General features: G+C 40.8%; 1 protein-coding gene across 1 annotated transcript in view; it reads left to right on the top strand.

Moving 5' to 3' along the window:
- Positions 1–10,949: 10,949 nt before the first annotated feature.
- LOC124269261 overlaps positions 10,950–25,439 on the top strand; it is an 18,179-nt gene continuing 3,689 nt past the window's right edge. Inside the window, exons 1-5 of the mRNA XM_046704271.1 lie at positions 10,950–11,158; positions 12,151–14,368; positions 15,910–16,040; positions 18,555–18,722; positions 19,770–19,959. Of these exons, the coding sequence (XP_046560227.1) occupies positions 11,046–11,158; positions 12,151–14,368; positions 15,910–16,040; positions 18,555–18,722; positions 19,770–19,959 (2,820 nt within the window). The 5' untranslated portion in view covers positions 10,950–11,045. The remainder of the gene's footprint in view (positions 11,159–12,150; positions 14,369–15,909; positions 16,041–18,554; positions 18,723–19,769; positions 19,960–25,439) is intronic.

The following is a 25,439-nucleotide window of genomic DNA, read 5'->3' as shown; positions in this document are numbered from 1 at the left end:
AGAAACTTGCTATATGTGATTAGAAAACTGCACATAGTAATTGGATTATCACCAATCACTGGTCTTTCTTAGATTTTGATATTAGACAGATCTCTGGTCATTTGTGAGAGTGCCATCAATTGAAGGGAGGTAACTCACAGTTAACTAATAGTTGTATATTGACCTGAACCAAAACAGTTGCTGAAATGAACGAGTTTTGTATAGATACAGTTTATGTTTAGTATTGCATCCCCAGTATGCCAATGATATCCTGAATATGTTAGTAGTTAGTTGTCAGAGGGAGTTGTGAAAGTCCATTTCCATTTTTTTAATCTCATCCTAACAGAAGTCTAGATTAGCTTCTAAAGTTCTGGACACACTTGTTGAGTAATAAAGTTCAGTTATTTGCAACATCTCTTCGTACAGTGTTAAGTAACAAAGTTCAGATGAGTTGAGCCCATTGGCTTAATTCATCTGTACATTTGTCAGATTTGGTTTCATTTTGTTGCAATGCATTGCATTGTATGTCAAGGTGGTTATTGTGATTGTATCTCAGTCAGTTCCAAGTGTACCCGTGAAGGTCCGATTTAGAATATTGATCTTCAGCAACCCATGCTTGTCGTAAGGGGCGAATAACGGGGATCGGGTGGTCAGGCTCGCTGACTTGGTTGACACATGTCATCAGTTCCCAATTGCGTAGATCTATGCTCATGCTGTTGATCACTGGATTGTCTGGTCCAGACTCAATTATTTACAGGCCGCCTCCATATAGCTGGAATATTGCTGAGTGCTGCGTAAAACTAAACTCACTCACTCACTCACTCAGTTCCAAGTGCATGGTAGAATAATGGATTATGTGTTATTGGCAGTTGCATGTGGTACAGTCTGGTTATGCAATTCTTTCTTGTGTCTACTTCCAGGATACATGATGAACCAGTGTCGTATCCAGTCTCCACCTCCACCTACCTGCAATAACAACACATGTGTTGCCAGATCAGCAACATTATCACCAAACTTTGCCACACCTCTTCAAATCAATATCAACAATAACAACAACCAACTCCATCCTTCCAGCCCCTCCCTCTTCACCCCTCCTCCCCCCTCAGCACCACCACTACCCTCAGACCTCTGGTCCAGCACACCACCACCACAGCTACCATCACAGGCACCCTCCCCCAGCTTCTTCCCACCTTCGCTTCCATTCAACCTATGCATACCTCCTCCACCACCGCCCCCACCCCTTCCTCCTCTGCCTCCACCACCCCCACCACCCCATCACAGCCCACAGTCCTACCCTAGCAGCCCCGAGAAATGGCCACCCCTGTCCCCAGGACAGAGACACAAGTCTACCAGCCAGCCCGTGCTGACCTGTGACATGGTTCCACCCTCTCCAACCAGCCCTAGTGGTAAGCAAGTCAACACTGCATGAGAAGTTAGCCTTTGTGCGGCAGTACTGGAACTAGCACACTGAATATTCTGACACCAATCAGTAATTGAACGTAATTAGGAGTTTCAAAGAACAGTAATGTGGTGTTCTACATTTTGTAATGTTACATTTGCCTTTCATTTTGCATGATTTTCACTACCTGATTGTGTATATATTGCTGTACTGTACTTTCATGTATCTTAAGTTTGAATGTACTTAACCAATACCTTGTGACTGATGCTATGAGACTGCTGCTTTCATGTGAACCCTTATTGTCAGCTGAAATGTCCAGTCATTTGGTACAGGTGGCAGTGATTTTTAGGTGCCACAATTTGTCATTCAGAGTTGCTTTCCCTAATCATACCAGGATCAACTGATGAAAGTTTTCTACCATGATAATCCATTTGCCTGTGCATTTGTTTCAACAAAGGGGTATGGGTGCACCACCCACATCTCACTCAGAGCAGAAATACTCCAAAACGTTCCCCTGCATTACAAGGAGTAGAAAACAGATTTCTTTGTCTCATCAAATACTGAATGTTTGTGTTTCCTGCTTGTTATGTTGTGTGTGTGTGTGTTTGTTGTAGTGCTGGTGTCTGCTAAGTCAAGTCTGTCGCCCTTGTCACGCAGCATTGTAGCTGCCCGCGGGAGAGTGGACCAGCCACAAGACTTGGGCCTGTTGCTGGTAAAGTCTTGACATGCAATCCATACTTGTTGTACTACCAGCATGCTGAGATGCTACTAGTGCTGCATCATAGTCAGACTGCCATGTAGTCTGCATGGAGTATTACTGTAGGGATTCACCTATATCGTTCGTGATAGGCGACGTAATGGATGGTCGCTCTGTTGAATGTGTCTGGATCGTTGTATTGTTCACTGGATTGTCTGATCCAGACTTGATTGTTGATAAACTTGTTAATTGTAGTGATAGATTATGTACTCGGTAGATGAGTTATCAATGTATAACCACATATTTCAGTGATGTACAATGTGTCACGGTGGAATCAAGCAGCATGTGTATTAGAAACTCACATTATCCGCAGGTGCCTTCTTGATGCATGATGATAGTAGATGCTATTGTGGGTGTTTATTTTCAGAAGCCAAACTGTTGTACCCTCATTTGAGTGGCCCACCTAGCTCCACACCCTTCCTACAGCGAAGCAGTTCCACCTCCGACATGCATGACCCACCACGTCCACTCCGGATGACCAGCCTTCCCGTGGGATTTGATGAGGGCTTTGCCCAGAAGGTGCCCAACCACTCCATGCTGAATCGGTCCCAGGTGCAGAACATGTTTGACTCTCAGAATAAAGTGCAGCATGACATGAAAAACAAACCACGACAAAAACGTAGTGACTGTGAGCAGGATTCCACCATAACATCCACCTGTGCTGAAGAAGAGGCTCATCTGGCTTTTGAGGCCAGGTTGGAGTCACAATTGGCAGAATCCTCTAAAAGTGACTTCATGTTTGAGACAAAACACCAGAAAACAACAGGCATGCATTCCCACTCAGACATTGAACTTTCTGAAAGTGAAGTCGAGTCCATTGTGAAGAAATTCTCATCAGATTCTTCTGGGAAACATGGAAAGAAGGCCAAGCCTGATGAAGAGAGGTTTGATGACAGTCCATCGTTAAGACCTCTCATTACAGATGTTGTAGCTAGTGCTCAAGACATGAGAACTTTCCTAGAAAACAATCTACAGCGTTCCAGAAATCCACCGAAAGGAGATAAAGATCGTGCTGATAAAGTTGTTGTTGACACTGTACAGCCAGTCAAAGCTGTGTCAAAGGTTGGCAAAGTGGAGGAAGAACCAACTGTATCGTCAACAGATGGGTTAAAAGATTTGAAAATGGCCAACCAACTCTCAACTGCAAATGACATGAAGGAGTTCCTGAATTCCACTCTACTGAAACCCCTCAAGCGTCCTTCTCCCAAGAAAGACGTCAAGAAAGGCATCAACACAAAGACAAGGTGGCTAGGATCTCAGAACAAAGGTACAGTATATCGAAGCTGACTGCAAGTTTTGTGAACTATAACTTCCATTGTGTGAGTGTGGTGTCAGTTTTAGAATTTCCTTAATAATATCATTTAACAAATCCCTCCTGCCAAAGATTTGATGAAAAACTTTCCACAAAATAACCCTACAGCTTTCAGTATTGTAATTATTGTGAATATAGTCGTAGATCATTGAACAGGGCCCAGGCTCCAAGAAGGAATCTTGAAACATGACTTTCAAAAGCATGATCATTCAAAATCTCATCAATTTTAGGACTTATGGTTTCAAACTGTAGAAAATAGTGGTCTTCTCTTTTTATGTAATTATTGCAAAACTTCAGACTTCAAATAGATAGCACATTGTCATTGGTCTAGTAGGATTGACAGAATGTCCCAGTCCTGGGTACAACAGTCTGTTCTATAATATCCCAGTCAAGGGGGACAAACAGTGGGTTTTGTTTTTTTTGTTTTTTTGTTTTTGGTTTGTTTTTTTGGGGGGGTCCCATGTACTATTTCATCACTGTCAAGGGGGGGCAACAATGATGTCTGTGTGCTATTACGTCAGTTTGGGGGCAACAGTGATCTCTGCGTCTCTTTTTTGTCACAGCCTAGGGGAGGGCTACAGTGATGTCTGTGCTCCAGGATTGCTTCATTGTCTGAGCCCTGTTCTTTCCCTCCCCCTCCCAGATAGACTTTTGTTGAAATTAGAATTAGATGCCCTTTTATTGGCATATTAATTATATTGTAGATTAAGCTCAAGCTAACCAATTAAAAGTTTCCTATTGGAAGGCAGATTCAAATTCCTTAACTCTCTAGCCTGTTTTTATAGCTTCCTTTTCATGACGTAACCTTAGCAACATGTGACGTCGGCTGTCTATACTATATCTATGAAGTATTGATTCATCATCTTTCATCATCCATGTAGCAGCTCCTGATAACGGAATAGGAAAGTTTTCAAATATGGTTGTATTTACACTTACGTTAGTGTTTTAGGTATAAGCCTGCTATCAAACTGACTGACATAATGAATCAAGCTTTCGGATCCAAACCTAGTCTTCATTTGAGGGGGGGCATTGAGCTATACCATGGAGCTTGAAGATTTAAAGATTTAAACAGTTGACATTAGACAACATAGGATCAGTTTTCAAACTGACACCAGTGTTATAACTAGGTATGCAGTGTTGAAGAAGTCATGTTTTGTTCAGCTATTGCTATGATTAAAGTCAAATGAATAAATTTATTGGTACGGCAATACAGAACTACAATTTTGAACAGTCAGCAGCATATACACCACTGATCAGTTATACTGGGCCTAGATTTTCGAAGCTCTCTTAGCGCTAGGTTAGTCGTAAGTCTGTGTTAATGTATGGCACTTACGACTATCTTAGCGATAAGAGAGCTTCGAAAATCTAGGCCCTGGTGTAAAGGGTTACCTTCACTGCGACGATGCTGGCATGTGTATCAGCTGTGTATCGTTTGTTGTGACCGTCATCCAGGCATAGTCGCCACATTACCATTCTGTAGACATCATCACCATACTTTCCAACCAATAAAGTAAAGTGAGGATGTTACAAATCTTGTAACAGTGCAGGAAAATTACAATTTCATTCCAATTTATTCATTTACTACGTAAAGTTCCCTACAATCAATTATTATGGCTATATGATACATTTTATCAATATAATTTTTAGACTCAAATTACCCAGGATGTTCATATTTCCTGAATTTAGGGTGTGTCTTTGTCCCTAACAACTTGTGAAGGATTTTACCTGTGGAAGCCAGCACAAGAAGTACATATTTATCAGTGTGTTCTTATCAACATGACGTTGAAATTTGAAGTTTTATTCAGTTTTGAAACACGCTCAAGTGCTACTTTTTGTTCCAGTGACATAGGTATGTTCTTCAGTTGCTGAATGAAACAGAGACATTATTGCTCCATCGGCTTTGTATATAAGTTTAAATTTACAAAGCCCCTCTGCTGAAAATCTTTCTAGCTTTGTCTGATCTTCACCCTAAATTAGGTTGGACCTTTTGTCTGCTAACTTTTTTGATCACAGGACTGTTGTCTTCTTGAAGATGTCCTGTGTCCTTGTATCTGTATGAGGAGGAATATAACTTATCATGTTCCTTATGACATAGACCAGCAATTGTCAGTATTATCACATTAGAAGTGTGGGAGTTCATGAAAACATCTATAACAAGTACAACTGGCCAATTTACTAAATCTATGGTGGAGATGTACATGTGTTTGACAAGAACAGGGGTTACTGGTAATATGTAATAAGTAATATAAGTTTTCAAGGTTCTACCACATTTATTATTTTGGACTCTGATGAACAACAGATTATGAAACATCCTTAATTGAACCTAGAAATTAAATGAAAGGAAACAAATACTGAGACATGTTGCAGAACATGGATAGGTTGTCCAGAAAAATTGCATAACATATGCCTTGAAACTTGGATCAAGTTCAGTTTTTCAACCATCTCAACTATGCAATTTTTGTTTTCTACAAACACCTTAATTCACAAACAAGTTAACTATAATCTATAAACAGTAATTACCGTCAGTGATTCAGTGTTTGAAACTGTTCTTCCTGTTCAGGAAGTCTGTTGTTACCATCGATCCTCTCTAAAGTTCTCTGACGCCCTTGATGATGCAGCAGATGCATGAGACTGTACTTGTCTGTCCAAATGTCCAATGTGAATTCTTAAACAGTTATTCTTTAGCAGGATTGTCAAAATGTGCTGGCAATGTTGTTGCCTGCTTTTTCTCATCTTCTTTCTTTGGCATGCAGTTATTCCAATTTGAGCAGATAGTCAGATATTTAGGAAAGACATAAAACTGAAAGTAGTGTCCACATGATATATTCATTAAAAGAAAAGGTTACGCAATTCATATAGTTTTGTCTTTCTGGTAGTTTGAGAACCATGATAAACAAAGCACCATTTCAAAAAGAAATGAAACATCTATTTGTGGGAGATGATTATCCCATACACAAGAAGTTTATTCAAGAGAAATCGTTTCAATGTCTTTGACATTAGAATGTTGTATATTTATAAATTTGTAATTTGCTGAAGATAATCTGCATTTGTACCATTCCTGAATGTGAACACTAATAACAGGCTTATACCTGCAACACTACAGTAGAGTGTAAATAATGGCTTCCCTCCTCTTACGTCAGGACCTCGGTGACATTTACCACTTGTCAGTGTCTAGTAACAAGCTTCTTGATTCAGTATTGACTGATAGTTGTACATATGATAACTCAAAGACCTACAAAATATGCTTGTCGTAAGAGGCGACCAGTGGATCAGATGGTCAGTTTCGGTTGATAGTGTTATTATACCATGACGACATGGGTCTGTGCTCAGTGACAATCTGTTGATTGTCTGGTATTGACAAAACATTTACAAGCCACTCTCATACAGTTGGGGCAGTGCGGTAGCCTAGTGGTTAAAGCGTTTGCTCGTCACGCTGAAAACCTGGGTTCGATTCCCTACATGAGTACAATGTGTGAAGCCCATTTCTGGTGTCCCCTGCCGTGATATTGCTGGAACATTGCTAAAGCTGTGTAAAACCAAACTCACTCACTCATACAGCTGCAATGTTGCTGAGCATAGCATTACAACAAACAAACAATGATTTTGAGGTCTGTTTGACTGAAGTCCCATTGTGACAGGTTCCAGCTATGCTTGTATGTACTAATTAGTTTCTTTCTGTTAGCATTTTAAGTCCAATTCTCAAGAAAATCAAACGAAGTAAGATAAAGTCATGGATAAAGGCCATCAACACAAAATCTCCGACAACCATCATCACAGGTGCCATTACAAAACCGGTTTCCTTTTTAACATGTTTGCTGTTGCATTTGTTCAAGGAACACTAATGGCATTGCATGGAGTTGTTCAATTTCTGGACAAAGTTCCAAATAGCCTATTTTATTTGAAGATCAACATTTATGATTCATTCATAGACAAGTCACATGCCAGCCAGCGGTTTTTAGTAAGGCTCTGTTCTACAAAGCAATGTTAGTGCTGAGATGATTGTAACTCCCATACTTTAACATTGACCTACAATAGTCGTAGTGCTAACATCTCTTTGTGGAAAGGGCCTTGACCATGCTTTCTTCGCTTCACTACATCATTGCTATAATGGAAGTCTTATCAACATGTTTTGGGGCCATTGGGAAGCCTACTGATAAAACGTTTGCTTATCACGCTTCAGACTAAGTTTTGATCCCCAAATGGGTGGAATATGTGTAGACCATTGCTGGTATCTATTACAACAATAATGCAGGGACATTGCTAAGAGCAGTATGAAATTTCCATTCTGACTGACTATTCCCATTATCAACATAGCTAAGATGTAATAAATATGGTAATAGGAAATCTAGTGTTCTCTTTCCTGAAGATGTTGCATTGCTGTCCTCCTGGTGTGTAAATGTTGATAACAGCCCAGTATGACATTGTTAATAGCCCTGTATGACATTGTTAATAGCCTTGTATGACATTGTTAACAGCTTGACAATAACAGTTTGTGTCTTGTTGCATGGAGCATAATGTGCATGCTGCATTTAGAAACATTAACTAGTTTCAACTAATGTGCATTTTCTTACAATTTAACATGCACCATTTTGCTTGAAATGTATCAGAGTGTTTCCCAAGCAGTCATCCTTAAATGTCGTGTGAAATAGAGATCCCACAATTGGACCAGTTATACTGGATCTGAAAAAATTGTGATGTTTTGTGGCATTTAGATAAGCTCCAACAGTCAAATGACAATTCTGTCTAGCGGCCATTGTATGACTGTACATTTACTTCTTATTCCACCAGATGTGTTCATATTGTTTAGTTATTCCTGAGATATATTGAAATTATTTTGATAGAGTCTCTTGTTGAGGATGACGGCTGAGGATGTTTATTTATAATGGATGCAGGTAATGTTAGTATAAGAATTAATGGTGTTCACAGTCCAAACCAATACATAGCTGAAATCATTCTTATTGCAGCATTAAACAATATTTACTAACTCGTATGTATTGAAAAAAGTACCAAAACCTATTTACATGAAAACTAGTTTGAACTACATAAGATTCAATGTGTTCAGGAACCTGCCTAGAACAATTTAACTTGGCTGTAAGAATATGTGCCATTTTAAAGGTATTTGCCAAGTCTTTCCAAAGCATAACCAAGGTATATTCACCCCATAAGGTGCTATATGATGTTAAGTTAGTATTCAAGGAACATGGTGTATGTTAGTAGTAATATTGAAGTTACTGCCATTTGAATAATCCAATGCATTATGTCACCCTCACTGAGCCACGTTTCTATTGTTTTGTTTTCACCTTCTGGTCCTGGTAAGTTTGGGGCAATTCCCAGTGTTTCTTGTGTTTTAATTCCTTTAGTGTTCGTGCATAAGTGTTGTTGTCAATGTGCTTTTCATGTTCTTTTTTTGCACGTTTGTCTTAATGTGACTTCTTATATCAGTAAAAACGAGCTTTGTTTTCAGTCATATAAACTTTCTCTATTTTTGTCATGATGTTAAACATGTTTATTTGCTTGTCATATTTATGTTGTAGAATACAGATAAAAATCTTGATCAATCAATTGCCCGAAATTTATTAAAGTTATGAATGAATTTTTCATAAATACTTATAGTTTTTTCCACATTTGTCAAAATAATTATCCCATATCTTATAAGGAATTTAGTTGTATAACTGCAATTCAAAGTCTTACTCAAGTGATATTTTTCGATGATTTTTACCAAAATGCTGATGTCTGTGCTGGCATTGCTTGTACAGTGATTTTGAATATTCTATTTTCCTGCATTCACACACATGCCTCCAGTTTGATATTGTCAGAATATACACAACTTGTTGTTCTTGCATTCGAGTAAATAATTCTTATATGCATTTTAGGGTCGAGTTGTAAGAAAGCAGGGAGTATAATTGGCAGCTATGTCTTGGCCATTGACGTAACATTTGATGGGAATACATTGCTTCACTACGGGACCTGTTCAAAAGTTTGGTGTAAGCTAAACCAAAATTAGTTCTTTAAGTTTGGATGTATACCCCCTTTTTTTTCCCACATCAAACTTTTGAACAGGTTCGTTAGTGTATCATGGCATATGTCTGTCTTTCCGTGGGGATTTCATGATTTCATTGTGTTTTGTATGTTGTGCCATGTGATATTTGAACTGATGAAAGAATATGTTACGTTTTTTTGGGCAATATTTCATCACATACGTAAAATTTATATATACATCGAGATGGAAATGTTGTAGTCCTCCTCCCATCAAGTTATCAATAGCTATGACAGTTTCAAGAAACATTGGCAATTCCTTGATCACATAGGTCCCATGTCATGATCACAACTACTGACATCTAGAAAGCAGGGAATATTTACAAGACAACTGTCAAATCAAGGTTTCCTTTGGATCTGGAGTTTATGCCTATCAATTAGTCTATATGCTATCATTAGTCAGGCAAATGTTGCTAAAGAAAGTTGCAATCCTTTCGATCCCAACACAGATGTAATCTGCAACATCTGCCAACTTGTGTATAGTCTGTAGCTAGTAAAATTACTTTAGGACAAGTAAGCACATCTAATTATTATCCATCGGATGACCAAGTTTCATCCACAGTTTGCCAGCACAGGTGAAAGTAGGCCATTTCTACCCAGCATCAGATATCACATGTGTGTTGAACGTGTCCTGACATCAGTAAGGTGCAGTACACACGAAGCATCAGCTGCACGTAACTGATCCATGTTAGTAAATCTGGGCAATAATGGCATCTCTCCTCAACATTTGTGTTGGTTTGGGACATTTTTTTGTAAGTGTTATGACTCTAAGCGGTTCTCAGTAAGATCTGCATTGATATCAATATCTGGGCATTCTACAGCTGTGGTGAAACGCTATAACCATTCAGACGTTACATTGTTTAGCAGAACATGCCTTGAGGATTACTGCCAGTATATATATCATTGTTCTAACTAGTATCAGGGTTCTATTTAGAGATTGACGCCTGAAACTCTCCATAAACTTTCAATTTTAGCCATTTCATTGTGTGTATAAACATGAAAAATATGTTAGATAACATGTTTTGTGCTTTGAAGTATATTATTGTATAAAATGAATAGGTACTGTCCTTAATACAAAGTGGAGTATAATAATTGTATTTAAGCCTAATTTAAACACCCTGCTTTTCAGTGCTTTCTGTCTGTCATGTCTGTAACACCTATGTTCTTACACCCTGTTTCAAGTTGGATCACAAATATTGTTGGCCTTCATACCTAGAACTTTTATTTTTCAGTCCTGCCAACCTTCATTAGAGAGACTGACAGCAAGCACCTGCCGACTATCCACAGTAAGCCCAACAGTTCTGGGTCTGATACTGGAGGATCTCCAGATACACCTTCATCTACATCTTCACCTGTACCCAAAAACTCTTTGCCTTGTTTTACCTCCCCTGTCACTGATACACCGGCCCCATCAAACCCAGAATCACAACAAACACCCACGTCCAAAACTTCCGAGACACCTGTGGTGCCCTCCTCTCCTGGATTCTTGACTCTGTCCAGGAGGAACAACGACCTAGCTAATCAGAACCTGTCAGCTGCAACCCTGTTCTCTCCTCCTCGACATGTTCGAAGTGACAGCTGATGTGACGGAAGTGAAGATCGTCAACACGTACGAGCACGCTACCCAGATCCCTAAGCCTGGCAAGCTGGAAGCTATACAGTACATGTTGCACGGGTAAGTGGAGGGCCTACACTGTATGTCAGGGCCTACGCTGTTTGTCGGGGCCTACACTGTATGTCAGGGCCTACGCTGTATGTCGGGGCCTACACTGTATGATGTCGGGGCCTACACTGTATGATGTCGGGGCCTACACTGTATGTCAGGGCCATCTTAAGGATGGACATACTGGACTATTCCCTATGTGCCCCACAAAAATAGGGCCTTAATGCACGGCTTTGCCTAGGGGTCTATGATTCTGTTGTTCTGTTAAGATGGCCCTGCTGTGTGTTATATATAAGTATATGTGGAAGGGTTACCCTGACATAAAATACTCAAGTCACAGTGCACTACGTTGTCCCTACACATCCTCTGTGGTATGTCCATGGTGAGGTCTTCAGGCCAGAGAGATCTCAAAACCGATGTTATACTGTTCTCGCGACCACCTTTACAGGAATATACTTCAAGTTTTTACATTTTATCATATGGTTTGAATTCTTGAAACAATAAACTTGTTGCCTGAGAAAAAGAAGCTCACATTTCTGAGAAAAGTAACCTTTTCTCCGTTTCATGTACCTTATTTTACTCATGTTTAATCCATTGTTCCCCTGAACTGTTTTTGTTGCTTATGTCTGCAGTCCCCAATGTTACAAGCCATGCCGCTTACAAAGAAGTTTAGGACCACATTTTTCTTTCATATCACAGCAATTAGTCCGTCATGCCATTAACTATTATGGGGGCAATGGGGTAGCCTAGTGGTTAAAGCGTTCGCTCGTCATGCGAGGAAGCCCCGGGTTCGATTCCCCACATGGGTACATAGTGTGAAGCCCATTACTGGTTTCGCCAGCCGTGATATTGCTGGAATACTGCTGAAAGCAACGTAAAACTAACTCGCTCACTTTTTGTATTATGAAAAAAAAACAATTGATGTTTGACTCTTCATGGCCTTAACATGTAATGAATCAGTGCTAAAATCCTTAGTTATAATTTTATATTATTCCGTATTTCAGTCTGACTCAAGAGGTTCCCACCTCACGTTTGTCAGAAAGCATCATGGCTGTCTTGCACCAAGAAGAAGAGGAAGAGGACATTCGTTATGTGAGGTCTGCCGACTCCAGCGACAAGTTGGGGGAGGACAGCAGCAGTCAGGATTTGCTGGACAGTTCTCAACACAAATCACACCCAGAAGCTAACATCAGAGATAGTCGTAATGTTGTTGTCAGTGATGAACAGACTATAGCCGATAAAGTTGCTGAAGCTGAAGTACAAGAGGAAGAGTGGATTGTAACCGATGTTCTTGAGGAGTCCCCTGTAACAGATAAAACGCAGCAGTCTATTTGTCGGTCAAGGTCACCATCAGGTTCTAGAAATTCATGTGGTAGCGTAGGCATCAAACCAACCAAAGACAATTCAGAAGGTTTCAGAAGAGGTAATTCTGAAAAAGTGATAAATGATTTTTCTGAAAGTTTGGAAAAAACAGATGAAGAAAAACCTGAATCTCAGACTACATCCAAAGAAAGCTCAGAGGAGAAAAGCAGGCAGCACAGATCCCGGGTTAAGAGTGGTGACTCAAGTAAGGGAGGAAATGCAGAGAGCAAGAAGTCAAAAGGTCATTCTAAAGATACGGACAAAGATTCAAGGGAGGCCAAAAGTTGTAACAGAAGAACTAGTTCAACAGTTAAAGGTAGAAGAAAAGAAACATCACACAAATACAACACTAGTGAAAGATGTCAGGAATCAGGAAAAGAGACTGGCCGTAACCATAGTAACACTAGTGAAAGATGTAAGGAATCAGGAAAAGAGACTGGTCGTAACCATAGTAACACTAGTGAAAGATGTAAGGAATCAGGAAAAGAGACTGGTCGTAACCATAGTAACACTAGTGAAAGATGTAGGGAATCAGGAAAAGAGACTGGTCGTAACCATAGTAACACTAATGAAGGATGTAAGGAATCAGGAAAAGAGACTGGTTGTAACCATAGTAACACTAGTGAAAGATGTAGGGAATCAGGAAAAGAGACTGGTCGTAACCATAGTAACACTAATGAAGGATGTAAGGAATCAGGAAAAGAGACTGGTCGTAACAATAGTAACGCTAGTGAACGGTATAAGGAATCAAGAAAAGAAACAACTCACAACTACAGAGGTGCTAGTGAAAGAAGTGAGTCTGGAAGATCAAGACATTCCAGCAGATCATCAGGTAGTTCTAGATCAAGTTCCAAATCTGATTCCAAGACTAGGGACATTAGCTTAGATAAACAACTGAAGCACGTTTCAAAGATGGCCAATAAAGTGTCAAAGAAGGGTGACCAGGACAGACACCAATTAAAAAATGGTTCCAAAGAGAAGACGTCAGCAAAAACTAGGCGCAGTTCAGGAGAAAAAACTGAAAAAAGCAGCTGTATTCAGGCAGGTAATAGTGATAAACACAGTAGAAATGTGCATGACAGGCTTACTGATAAGAGCTTATGTCGAATATCAGACATTGCTGACAAGGTATCTAATGTCAGCAAACCCAGCAGTGGTTATTCCACAAGATTTGGTGATGGCAAGCCGAAGTCAAAATCACAACTTATGTTTGAGAAAAAGTATGCTGAAAAACTGAAGCAGTCATGCCTTCCCCAGATACCTGGTTTGTACAGCAGTGAAATGGTGGAGCTATCTAAGCTGCAGCCACTGAAACTAATTACAAATGTTGAAGTATCCCCATCCTTCAAGCTGTTGGACACAGATTCTTGTCACAGCAGTTCAACATTGCCCAATCCGGCCGTAAAGAATCTTCAGAAATCTTTGGAAGATAAAACACATTCGCCTCTGGCTCTGCTAGAGAAACAGAATGAAATATCTGGCAAATCAGTATACGAGCAAAAGCAGACACAAAAACCTGATGCAAAAACAGAACAAGAATTGGAAGGACACAGCATGCACTGCTCTGAAGAAGATTCTCAACCAATTTCCAGAAACCTCCGTTCAATTGTCACTGCTGTGTCGAACAGTGACAGGCCTAATGGCAATGGGTTCAACAACGATATGAGAGGTGATGGCCTTACAGCAACACAAAGCACCTTTGATAGGAGACCCAATGGAGATCCAAGATTAGGAAACCGAGCCAGAGTTAATCATTCCAGAACCAATAGCAGCAATGGTGACAAAGAGAAGACAGATGACAAGCCTAGCAACACTTCAACTGTCAGTGGAGACAGGAACAGTCAGAATACCATGGATGGAGTAAGTTTTGTGATGTGATGTGAATATATTGTACATAATAATAATAAATGTGAACTTATAATGCGCCTTTCCCATGCACAAGGCCCATGCTCAAAGCGCTAACAAAGTGGGTGGATAGTATACATATATACAATGAGGGACTAGTAGCTAGTATACATATATACAATGAGAGACTAGTAGCTAGTATACATATATACAATGAGGGACTAGTAGCTAGTATACATATATACAATGAGGGACTAGTAGCTAGTCATAATGCAGTGAAAACAGATGAGTCTTGAGAAGTCGTTTGAAGGAATTAAAGTCAACTGCTGATTTAATGGTGATAGGGAGAGAGTTCCAGAGTAGAGGGGCAGAACAGGCAAAGGATTTCCTTCCAAAAGTTTGCAGTTTGAAACGAGGCACAGAGAGTAGGTTCAGATTCTGAGAACGGAGCTGTCTTTCTGGAGTGTATGGGGTAAGAAGTTCTTTCAAGTATTCTGGGCCTTTGCCATTAAGGCATTTGTACACAAAACACAATATTTTAAAGTCAATTCTTGATTTAACAGGCAGCCAGTGGAGGTTTTTCATGACAGGTCTTATGTGGGAGCGCTTTGAAGTTCTGCTTATGATTCGGGAGGCTGTATTTTGGACATTTTGTAATTTTGATAGCAGCTTCTGAGAAATCTTCCTACTCCCGAATTTTGGCGGTGGGGTATCCTTGTGGTTAAAGTGTTCTCTTGTCATGCCGAAGACCTGAGTTCGATTTCCCACATGGGTACAAGGTGTGAAGCCCATTTCTGGTGTCCCCGGCCCCCCACCATCAGCTAATCTGGGCCTCATTTCATAAAGTGATTGTACCTCTGGTTCTGTCGCAAGCCGTCTGTTTTATGAGAATAGGAGTTACAACAGTCGTAACTTTACTGTAGCATTGTGAAATAGGGTGCAGTGTTCAACTGAACCAGATTCGTATTATTCTGGTGACATGTCATGTCCTGTCCTGATAACACATTTTCAAGCAGTGTGCATTTTCAAATACTTAAATTGGGTTTGCTTGTTTTTTGTCTCCATGTAAAGATATGGTTTGACTGGCAGTGTATCATGTGGAGAGTATAGCTGTCCTAGTCTATTTGGGTTTACATGTGTACATCCAAACTGGTTTTGATTATACAATCGGTCATAGTAGTATGGTTATTGTACTGCAACAACTTTATTGATGACTGTAATAACTGGAAATACTCAACTGCTAAAACTTGTCCCATGTGGATGCTGAGGGGGCGGTTGGTGGTTAAAGTGTCGCACCGAAGACCCTTGTTTGATTCCCTATATGGATACAATGTGTTTAGTCCATTTCTGTTGTCCCCTGCCGTGATATTGCTGGAATATTGCTAAAAGCGGCATCAAACTATAGTTACGCACTCACTGTACTGAAAGGTGAGCATATGAATTTAAGAATATTGCTGAGTGTGTTGTTAAACTAAGTAACGTTTAGTCTGACAACCTCTAGACCACCGGTGGGTTGTCAGCTTGTTTTCACATTAACTTTGTCCCTGCCATTTCAGCCCCCTGGTCGACACCCAGTGAGGAACCTCAGCATGGCTCAGATCACAGAGGACAGGCACAGTCGACAGTTCCACCCCTACAAAATGGCGGGAAAGAGGAAACCAATGGCTTCCTTCAACATTCAAATCAAGTATGTTAGCAGGCTCAGTATTGTGTCCTAGAGTCCAGGAGTTCAGAATCTTCAGTTGATGCAAATGTTAAACAACCTGCAATGTCATTAGCATGAATCCGTATCCGAAATTGAATAACTTGAGTTCAAGTAAATAGTAAAATTTAATGAGGATTTAAGAGATTATACCCTTCACTATAACTGGTACAAGAAAAGTTATCTTACCTCCCAGTCAGAATGTTGATCAGGTTCATGTGATCTTGGTAAAATACTCTGTATCTCAGGTGAGGAAGAAATATTGTGAGCAGAAGAATATATTCCTTACTCAATTTTTTTTATTTTTTTTATTATGGCTCATTGAAATATGTTCACAACTTAAATTCAGAGAGTTGTGTTAGAGACACTAATGCAGAACACACATGCCCCAGTGGATACTGCTTCAACTTGTAGTATTTTATAAGAAGGGTAAGATACTTGATGGATGACAACTTCTTTATAGTATACTAAGCAGCAAAAGAAACGTCAGTTTGGAATTTTCCTTCTCAGAAACGGATAACTGTAAACTCATTTAATGTTTTGATTGTATATTTTTGACAAGATCTCCGACTTGACCTCAGCAAAGACATTCCTTCCCAAACTCAGAATGGAACCCAAGAAATGGTCTTAAAGATGCAACCTTATCTTAGAGATGGTACGGTGTTCTCCATGTTTTTCGTGCAACTCATGCTGCACATGCTGTTCACAAGGACCAGCCCTATAAAATGCACCCCCAAACCTGGTTGAAACATTCACATTACAACGTCAGCAGGATGCCGCGACTCACGACAGTGGAGAGGAACCAGGCGCTAGGAAGACTTGAAGCTGGCCACACTGCACAAGCTGTTGCCAATCACTTCCAGGTCAACGTTCAGACCATCTACAGGCTGAAGCAACGTTTCTGGGCCACCAACACCACAAATGATTGTCCCCGTACTAGCAGACCAATGGTACCACAAGACAAGACCGCCATGTTGTGCATGTACAGAATCTCTTCATGCAGGCATCCCGAAACAGCACACCAGACAGTGGGAACACACGGAAGACCAATCAGTACTGATACAGTACGCGGACGTCTTAACAGCGGGAACCTCCATTGCCATAGACCTTACCGTGACCTATCCTCACCGCTCGTCATCGGCGTGAACGTCTACAGTTTGCCCTACAACACCAAAACTGGAGATACAGGCAATGGAGAACTGTTCTGTTCACAGATGAGAGTCGGTACTGCGTATCAGCTGCAGATGGCAGAACAAGAATATTGCAACGACGTGGCCAGAGTTACTCAGGCCAATGTGTTATGGAAAGAGACTCATGGGGAAGTGAAAGCATCATGGTATGGGGTGGAATAGGCCTGAACCAGAGAGTGGGTCCTGTGGTGTTCCAGAACTTTGGTCCAGGGAGAGGAGGCGGCATCACAGCGGTGCACTACATCGACCAAGCTCTCAGACCCCATGTCATACCACATTTTGTACGTCACTGGAACAACATTTTCCAGCATGGTAACGCACGGGCCCATACTGCCAGAGCTACACGGGACTTCCTACAGCAGAATGGTGTCAACATTATGCAGTGGCCAGCCCTTAGTCCTGATTTAAATCCAATTGAACATCTTTGGGATGAAATTCAGAGGAGACTGAATAATGTCATACCAAGGCTGAACACAGCCGATTTATTGCGCCAGGCCTTTCTCAGAGTGTGGTTCCAGGTGCCAATGGCCTTCATCAATCGATTGGTGCACTCCATGCATAGACGCTGAGCTGCAGTTATTGCCACTTGTGGTCGTCACACTAGAAACTGAAGTCAATGGAGTGCAAACGTTCACAAAATGCCTTGGAATTGTGCTGAGTTATTTATTGATGTGTCAGGATATTGTATACAAAAAATGTTTCTCATCCGCTTATTATGTCCATTTCTGTAATGATTTGATTACAGTGCCTATCTGATTTTGAATTCGTACTGACAGGTTTTTTTTGCTGCTGAGTATATTTTGATGCAATGTTTCAGTATAGGCTCTTATTCTGTTGTCAGGGGTGGTGGGGTAGGATAATGGTTAACCACTCTTCGCGCCGATGATCTGGGTTCGATTCCCCACATAGGTACAATGTGTGAAACCCATTTCTGGTGTACCCCGCTGTGATATTGCTGGAATATTGCTATAAGAGTCATAAAACCATACTCACTCACTATATCGTTATCAAGAACCTATACCGACGTGTCACATCATAATAAAATGGTCATCCATAAAGTATCTTACCTTTCTTATTCACTCTGTGAAGCCCATTTCTGGTGTCCCCTGCCGTGATATTGCTGAAATATTGCTAAAAGCGGCGTAAAACCAAAACTCACTCATTCACTCACTATTATTCACTCACTTTTAAAACGCCAATCAAACAGATTGTAGTATTGCACTGTGGAAGTTCTTATAACTGCTTTTCCCAAAGCCTGATTCTCCGGAACATAGTGTACTGTCCAGGTAATGATGTGTTTCGTTTTAAGCAACATCGATGAGCTGCTTTCCGACCTGACTTCATCTGGCCTGAAATGGAAGCGTCTGAAAGAATCTTGGAGCTTTGGCATGCATCACAACTTGAGACAGCAGCCTCGCTTCTCAAACTACACATTCTTCAGGAATCCTGTGCCATCTTCACCCGACAAACAAGATAGGTGAGAAACTAATCAAAATGAAGATGAATATAGATAAAAGTGCATTGAACACTCACCCTGTGAGGATTCTTGATTGGAGTCAGTTCCTGGTTACCTTTGCTTGTCATAAGAAGGACCAGCTTGGATCAGGTCATCATCGATTACTCATAGAATCAGTCACTGGATTTTCTGGTCCATACAATACTATTTACAGGGTCTTCTCTAGTAGCTAGATGAGATGTTGAACAAGAAACATTGAACCTGATGTTGCAGACATATTAACATGGGTGATAGTTCTGACTAGATTCCTTTGTTATCCCCCTCAACAACAAAGTTGCAGGGGATATTGAAAGGAGTTCCGTCACACTTTGTCCGAAGCATATCTCCTAAACTATTCGTGATAGCTTAACCAAACTTGGTACACATGTCAACCATGATCCCTAGATGTGCCTCTTGGCGGTTAGACCCAGATGTGAATTTTATGTTTTGCTGTTTCCATGGAAACATGTCTTAGGCTGTGACTATGAGGATGTCATCCCGTTGCATTTCCATGGCAACAAGTTAGACTTCAACTGAATTTGGTGGTAGTGCTCCTTTCTGGAGCAGATCTTAAAAACATTTCAATACTCTCCTTCCACTTTGCTGTATAAACTCCAAAACATTTGACATAATCATAACTAGCAGACATATTCATAAAGAGTATTTTGCCGTTGCGGGGGATATTGATGACTTTGTCTTCTTGTTATTTATGCAATTAAGGTAAATAGTTAACATTTATCTTCAACTTATGAAGATGAAGGGCATATCGTCATACATGAAAGCTTTCTGTTTTTGGAAGGGGTGGGGGATGTGATGATGTATTTGTTATGCTATGAGTGTGAACAGTTTCCACCTAAGTCTCTGTCCCTGAGGCTGTTTTCACGCGGCACAATTTGTGTTTATCGATATTCAAAAATGACTATAGTGTAACAAGCCATGGCAGATCGTGCATAAAGGTTTTTACTCATGCAAGATAGTTACCATTCCAAAGTATAGTCTTAATATATGTTGGTTGTTTCTGCTACATAGTTTTAGGCCAAACAGACCAGTTGAAGAAGAAATGAAGTTGACATCTGACAACATTCCTGAGTTTGAGACAAGGGCACAGCAGGCTGACATGTTGGATGAGTTCTTCATGGGAGGAGGAGGTGGAGAGGATTCACAGCAGGAAATATCGGCAACCTTTGACATGGAGAAACACTCTTACGATTCACAGGAGGTAGGCCCGCTTTAACCCTCTGGATTCCAAATTACTTCTCTATATAAACAAGAAATGCATTCTAATCTGTGTGACCAACTGACTGTAAACTTGCACTGTAGTTACCACATAGTTGGTGTGTCCTGCTCTTATGATGGCACCTGCAGTGAGTGAAGGTCAAGGTTACTAATGAAAGATCCACCAATGTCAAGCTGGAAAACAGTTCTCACTGAAATATTGCTTGTCTCTTACTGGCTACCGTATCCTTCATTCTTTTTCATACGAGATCCTCCTTGGGGCTTCTACACTTTAGATTGGGGATTGTTGTCACATGTGTTACTTTACATCGCATTTCATTTGTTATATCTATGATATATATATATATAATGGTATATATATTAATTATGACATGTCATTCCGTCTAGCTTGTGCTTTTTGCAGTTGACAAGGTCATGCTTGAGTGACTTTTCTTCTGTACGATTGCTTTAGCGATACGACGAGTTGAATATCGCACGTTTGGCTATGTAAACAATTATATCTTTGCCAAATTCTCCACTTCAAACTAAGTGTTTGTCAAGGAGGACTATACAACGGGCAGCATGCTACGTTCATTTAGATGTTTGTAAATGTTGTGGTGTTATGTTTGCTTCACATTCAATTAATAATTAACACACTTGTGTTAATATATTATTACGTAATGTTTGTGCTATGTTATACATGTATACATTCTATACCTGTACACACTAGTTACCAGGGTTGGTTCACTTTGCAGTCTTTCAGAAGCTGCAGTACGTGTAAGACCCACCTTCCCCCTCAAGATCCCCATGAGTTGTGCCTCCGATGCCTTGCTGAGGAGGCACTTGATAATCAAGGATATGGGATCTGCCAAGGCTCTACCCATAAAGCCAGAAAAGCCCAACACGCAGATCTGATGCTTTGTACAAATCTGCTTCGAGCAGGGGGCAATATTTGGGGTCAGGATCCCCCGTCTGAAAAGGCTAATAAATTGCGGAAGAAGGCGGCTTCTACCGTTGAGTCTGTCTCTAAGGAGGCAGGTGGTAAACAGGCCAGGGTTTCCAAGGAATCCACACTTTTTCCCCCTTCTACACCTCCCCCACAATCACCACCAGTTGCTGCACCATTAACCATTGATGATATAGTGTCTTTATTGCAGCAACACATGACTTGGTTTCGTAAGCTTATCTCAGACGCTTTCTCCGGGCTCCGAGAGGAGTTTAGGACAAAGTATATGGATAGAGCCTGAGCTGGCGCATCTGTAAGGGGGAGGTACTGACCACAGCTTCGACCTCCGGGGGACAGTCAGACCCAGGTTTCGGCCTCGGGGATGGTTTGAACCAGGGGACTTGCACCACCCCGGATTTTGGCCCTGGTGCGGAGCAGATCCAAGAGGCTGGTAGGAGGCTACCAGCCTCCTCGACACGCCAAGGTCTACCCATATACTCTGGGAACCCTGATTTGTCAGGCTCTTCTCATGTGTCTCGGAACCACAGTTTGGGCCTGAGCCGCAGACAGGTCGATCTGAGCATCTCGGCTCTTCTCAAACCTTTGTCTCTGACATCACACTCTTCAGCTGCGGGTTCAGAGACCAGAGATCTCTTGGCCATATAAGATGGGTTCTACCCTCTTCCCTGGGGCCCCGAGAGTGGTATTGGAGGACAGCGGAGGCAGTTAGCACTTTTAAGGATTCCATACAACACCCCACTGCTCTCCAACGGCCCTCGGTACTTGCTGATTCTTACCCGCGGCGCCGGGGAGGGAATCTGTTAGGTGGACTGCTCCACTACAGATTAAGAAGAGCAAGAGAGGCAGGGGCAAGGCAGTTTGGTCTCAACAGCCTTTTCGAGGGAAAGGGAAGTTGGCCCCGGCTTCCCATTGAACAAAATCCCTTAGGTGTCCCCAGCACTGGCAAACAAATGTTGCTGGATGCAGGGGTTCACTGCCTCAAGCCTCATATCCCTGTCGTCGGTCGGCTCTCCCTTTTCCTCATGATATGGGAGAAAGCCACATCGAAGCCCTGGGTCCTGTCCACGTTCGGGGAAGGTCATTTTCTCCTGCCCAGTTTGGTCAGTCAGTTCTAATAATAAAAAAACAAAAAAAACTAGTCATTTGTTTAGCGCCCTTTCCAAGAAAGATTGCTCAAGAGCGCTGATCACTGGTAGGCTTTTGCCAAGAGATGCGTTTTGAGTTTTGCGGTGTGGTACAGTTCCTAATGTCCAGAGGGAGAGAGTTCCAAAGAACTGACCCTGCTTTCTCGAAAGCTCTTATTTATCACAAAATGTAATTGTTGTTTTTTGGAGTGAGTGAGTTTAGTTTTACGCCACACTCAGCAATATTCCAGCTATATGGCACAGTCTGTAAATATTCGAGTATGGACCAGACAGTCCAGTGATCAACACCATGAGCATCGATCTACATAATTGGGATACGATGACATGTGTCAACCAAGTCAGCGAGCCTGACCACCTGATCCCATTAGTCGCCTCTTACGACAAGCATGGGTTACTGAAGATCAATTCTAACCCGGATCTTCATGGGTTTGTTTTTGGAACATTGAGATGAGATGTGCTGAACGGAGACATCTTTTGGGGACGTGCAAAGCAATTAGAGTTTGTAGATAAACTTGAGGCGTTTGTTGCAGTGACTTGAAGACAAAGGTCAGCAGCTTGTAATTAGTGGTGTTCCCGATGATCGAAAAACCATCGAAAGAAGGACTAAAAATACTTATTGATTGTTAAACTTGAAAACATATTTTCTATTAATCAGAATTTTGTTGTTTTAGTATGACACACTTGAATGAAGTAAACTAACCATTAAATGAATCCAGCAATGGTAGATACACTGATTTTTCAAACAAAATTGTTGATACTTACTGGCCATGGTCATTGAAGCCTTGAAAAAAACAGCTTTAAGCTGACCAAGAATGATGTTCTCTTAACCTGTTTGAAATGTGAAGTTTTCATCTGTTCTATAAAGCTAGTTCTATATTATGAATATTTGGATTTAATAATGTTCCAAATTCTTGTGGATGGAGTTAATACTGTTAAACTGTTATATTGTTACCTGCCATCACAGTGATGTGCCAAAACTTGATATTCAACAAGTCGACTAGCAATACGACATACAATAAACTGCTTCACCACCTCAAGGCTCCAGTGAACACTGCTGTTTGTTTTCAGTTTTATCATTTTTTTCAATATTTAACTTCAAAAATAAAAAGCTGTGATGATTGTGTCAGACTGTCTCAGTGTCAAATCGAGCTTTGTTTGTGTATGCAGGAACAGCTTTTAGAGGCAACGTGAAGAGTAATAGAGTAGAGTATAACCAGACTCAGGATACTCATGAATGATGGTATATATATTGAATAATATAGAATAAAATAATCAAGTAATGAAAAGATGGCAGTAAGCATTGTAAACTTTTAACCACTTTAATTGTTTAATTACAATTCCAGTGTCTCTCCTTCTTGCGTGCATTTCATTGCATGACAGTATTAGTTATAAAAAAACATTAATTAGAAAAACCTGGTGAAACTCCTTTAAAATTGGTGATTGCATTAAAAATGTATATGCAGTCGAGCATCGTTGTCTCGATATTCATGTGACCAAGAAAAAATATCGCGTTATGCGAACTTCGAGACATCCGACCAGGTCATATGATCACATATCACTATGAAAGAAACCAAAACGCTTCTCGAATGTTTTGATTCGAAACTATAATCTGTTATCAGTAGTGTTTAGTCGTAACAGTTAGTACTTCCTAATTAATTCCTTCTTAATTAATCCTAGTTAAATAACAAACAAGTGACACCTTCAACTCAATTAGCCTTAATTAGTTTACACCTACCGCATCCCTTTGATTCATGCCGCACCGTGTGGAAACGTGTGGAAACATCCTCAGTTCAGAGGGATACTTGCCCACGAAAGGTAGGTGAATATCGAGTTTCTTTGCAAATATCGAAACAACCGTTAAAGGGGTAAGTTTGCTTGTTGGGACCATGAAATTATATCGAGATATCCGAAATATCAAGACATCAGTATCGAGTTAAAAGAGCTTGAATAATGATAAATTATGAAGGATTTTGCTGGAACCGAGATGTTATATCGAGACAACCAAGATATCGAGTTATCAGAGTTCAACACAACTGTGCTCGACTGTATTTCAACTATAATCGATAATCATTCACCACAGGTCCTCCAATAATCAATGGTGGATTTAGTTTCCGATTTCAAACACTACTTGTAATTGATCCGTTGCTTGTTAGGTAGCCAATGGAGCCTCTTTAGAACCGGTGTTATGGGTTCATTTTGACATGTGTGTCAAAATCCTGGCTGCCACATTTTGGACACACTGTGACTTGTCAAGCTGGTTTTGTTGGATCCCGTACAACAGGCTATTGCAGTAGTCAAGCCGAGATGTTACCATGGCATTGACAAGGACTTCAGCGACTGAGGGGTCAATATAACGCCTTATTTGGCTGATATTTCTGATCTCGAAGTAGGCAGATTTGCAGATGTTACTGCATGTTGTATGTGGTATCCATGTTCTTGACATGAAAGGTCTAGAGCTGAATATCATGACTTCTCCGCAATGGGTAGAGTCGTTAATCTGTGGGAGTCTGTCTTATGCTTATGAGTACCCTAAGGACGATCTCTTATGAAAAGGGGCGGTGGGGTAGCATAGTGATTAAAGCATTCGCTTGTCACGCCAAAGACCCCGTTGAGGCTCGATTCCCCCCCATGGGTACAATGTGTGAAGCCCATTTCTGGTGTTCCCCCATCTTAATATTGCTGGAATAGTGCTAAAAGCAGTGTAAAACAAAACTCACTCGATCCTTCTCTTATGAAAAAGAATGGAACCAACCTGTAGAGGTTGCTGATTCTTTGAAGCGAATCCTCCTTGGGGTACGACCACCCACCTCCCCACATTCTGTCTGATCACAATCAGTATGGAAAGTGATTAGCAAGGTAAGAATTACCCTGTTTTGGCTGTGGGGCCTTCCTGGGCCCTACAGGGGTGGTCGAACAAGATGGAAACGAGGGTTTTTTTGTTTTTTGTTTTTTTTGTAAATAGTTTGTTGAAAATACAGTTACAACTGTTGTAGGAATTTTTAATGGACATAAAAATGCTTATAAGTACCCCAAGGAGGACACTGTTGAAAGAATCAACAACCTCTACCATTAGGGCTGTAGCAATGCTTCGAACTATCGATGGATTGCAATTGTTGAGTCCGATAGCAATTAATCGATGGTGGAAACGAAAAACTATCGATGCATCGATAGTATGTGTGACTATCGATAGTCTTAGTAACTGACTTCTGTTGATAAATGAGCAGCGCAAAATACAGGAAGTACCAGATTCGTTCACTTTGATTTAGAGTTTTCCGTCCCTGTTACCTCTTAAACAATCTTGAACTGGGTTTCAGGTTTCTTGTCAGTTGTTAAAAGAGACTGAAACTACTTCAGCTTGTTTCTATTTCATAT

Source organism: Haliotis rubra, unplaced genomic scaffold (genome assembly GCF_003918875.1).
Source record: "Haliotis rubra isolate DU_JTF1 unplaced genomic scaffold, ASM391887v1 Scf143, whole genome shotgun sequence".
NCBI classification, from domain to species: domain Eukaryota; kingdom Metazoa; phylum Mollusca; class Gastropoda; order Lepetellida; family Haliotidae; genus Haliotis; species Haliotis rubra.
The sequence above is the reverse complement of the archived record's forward strand: the minus strand, read 5'-3'. Positions and strand labels throughout refer to the sequence as shown.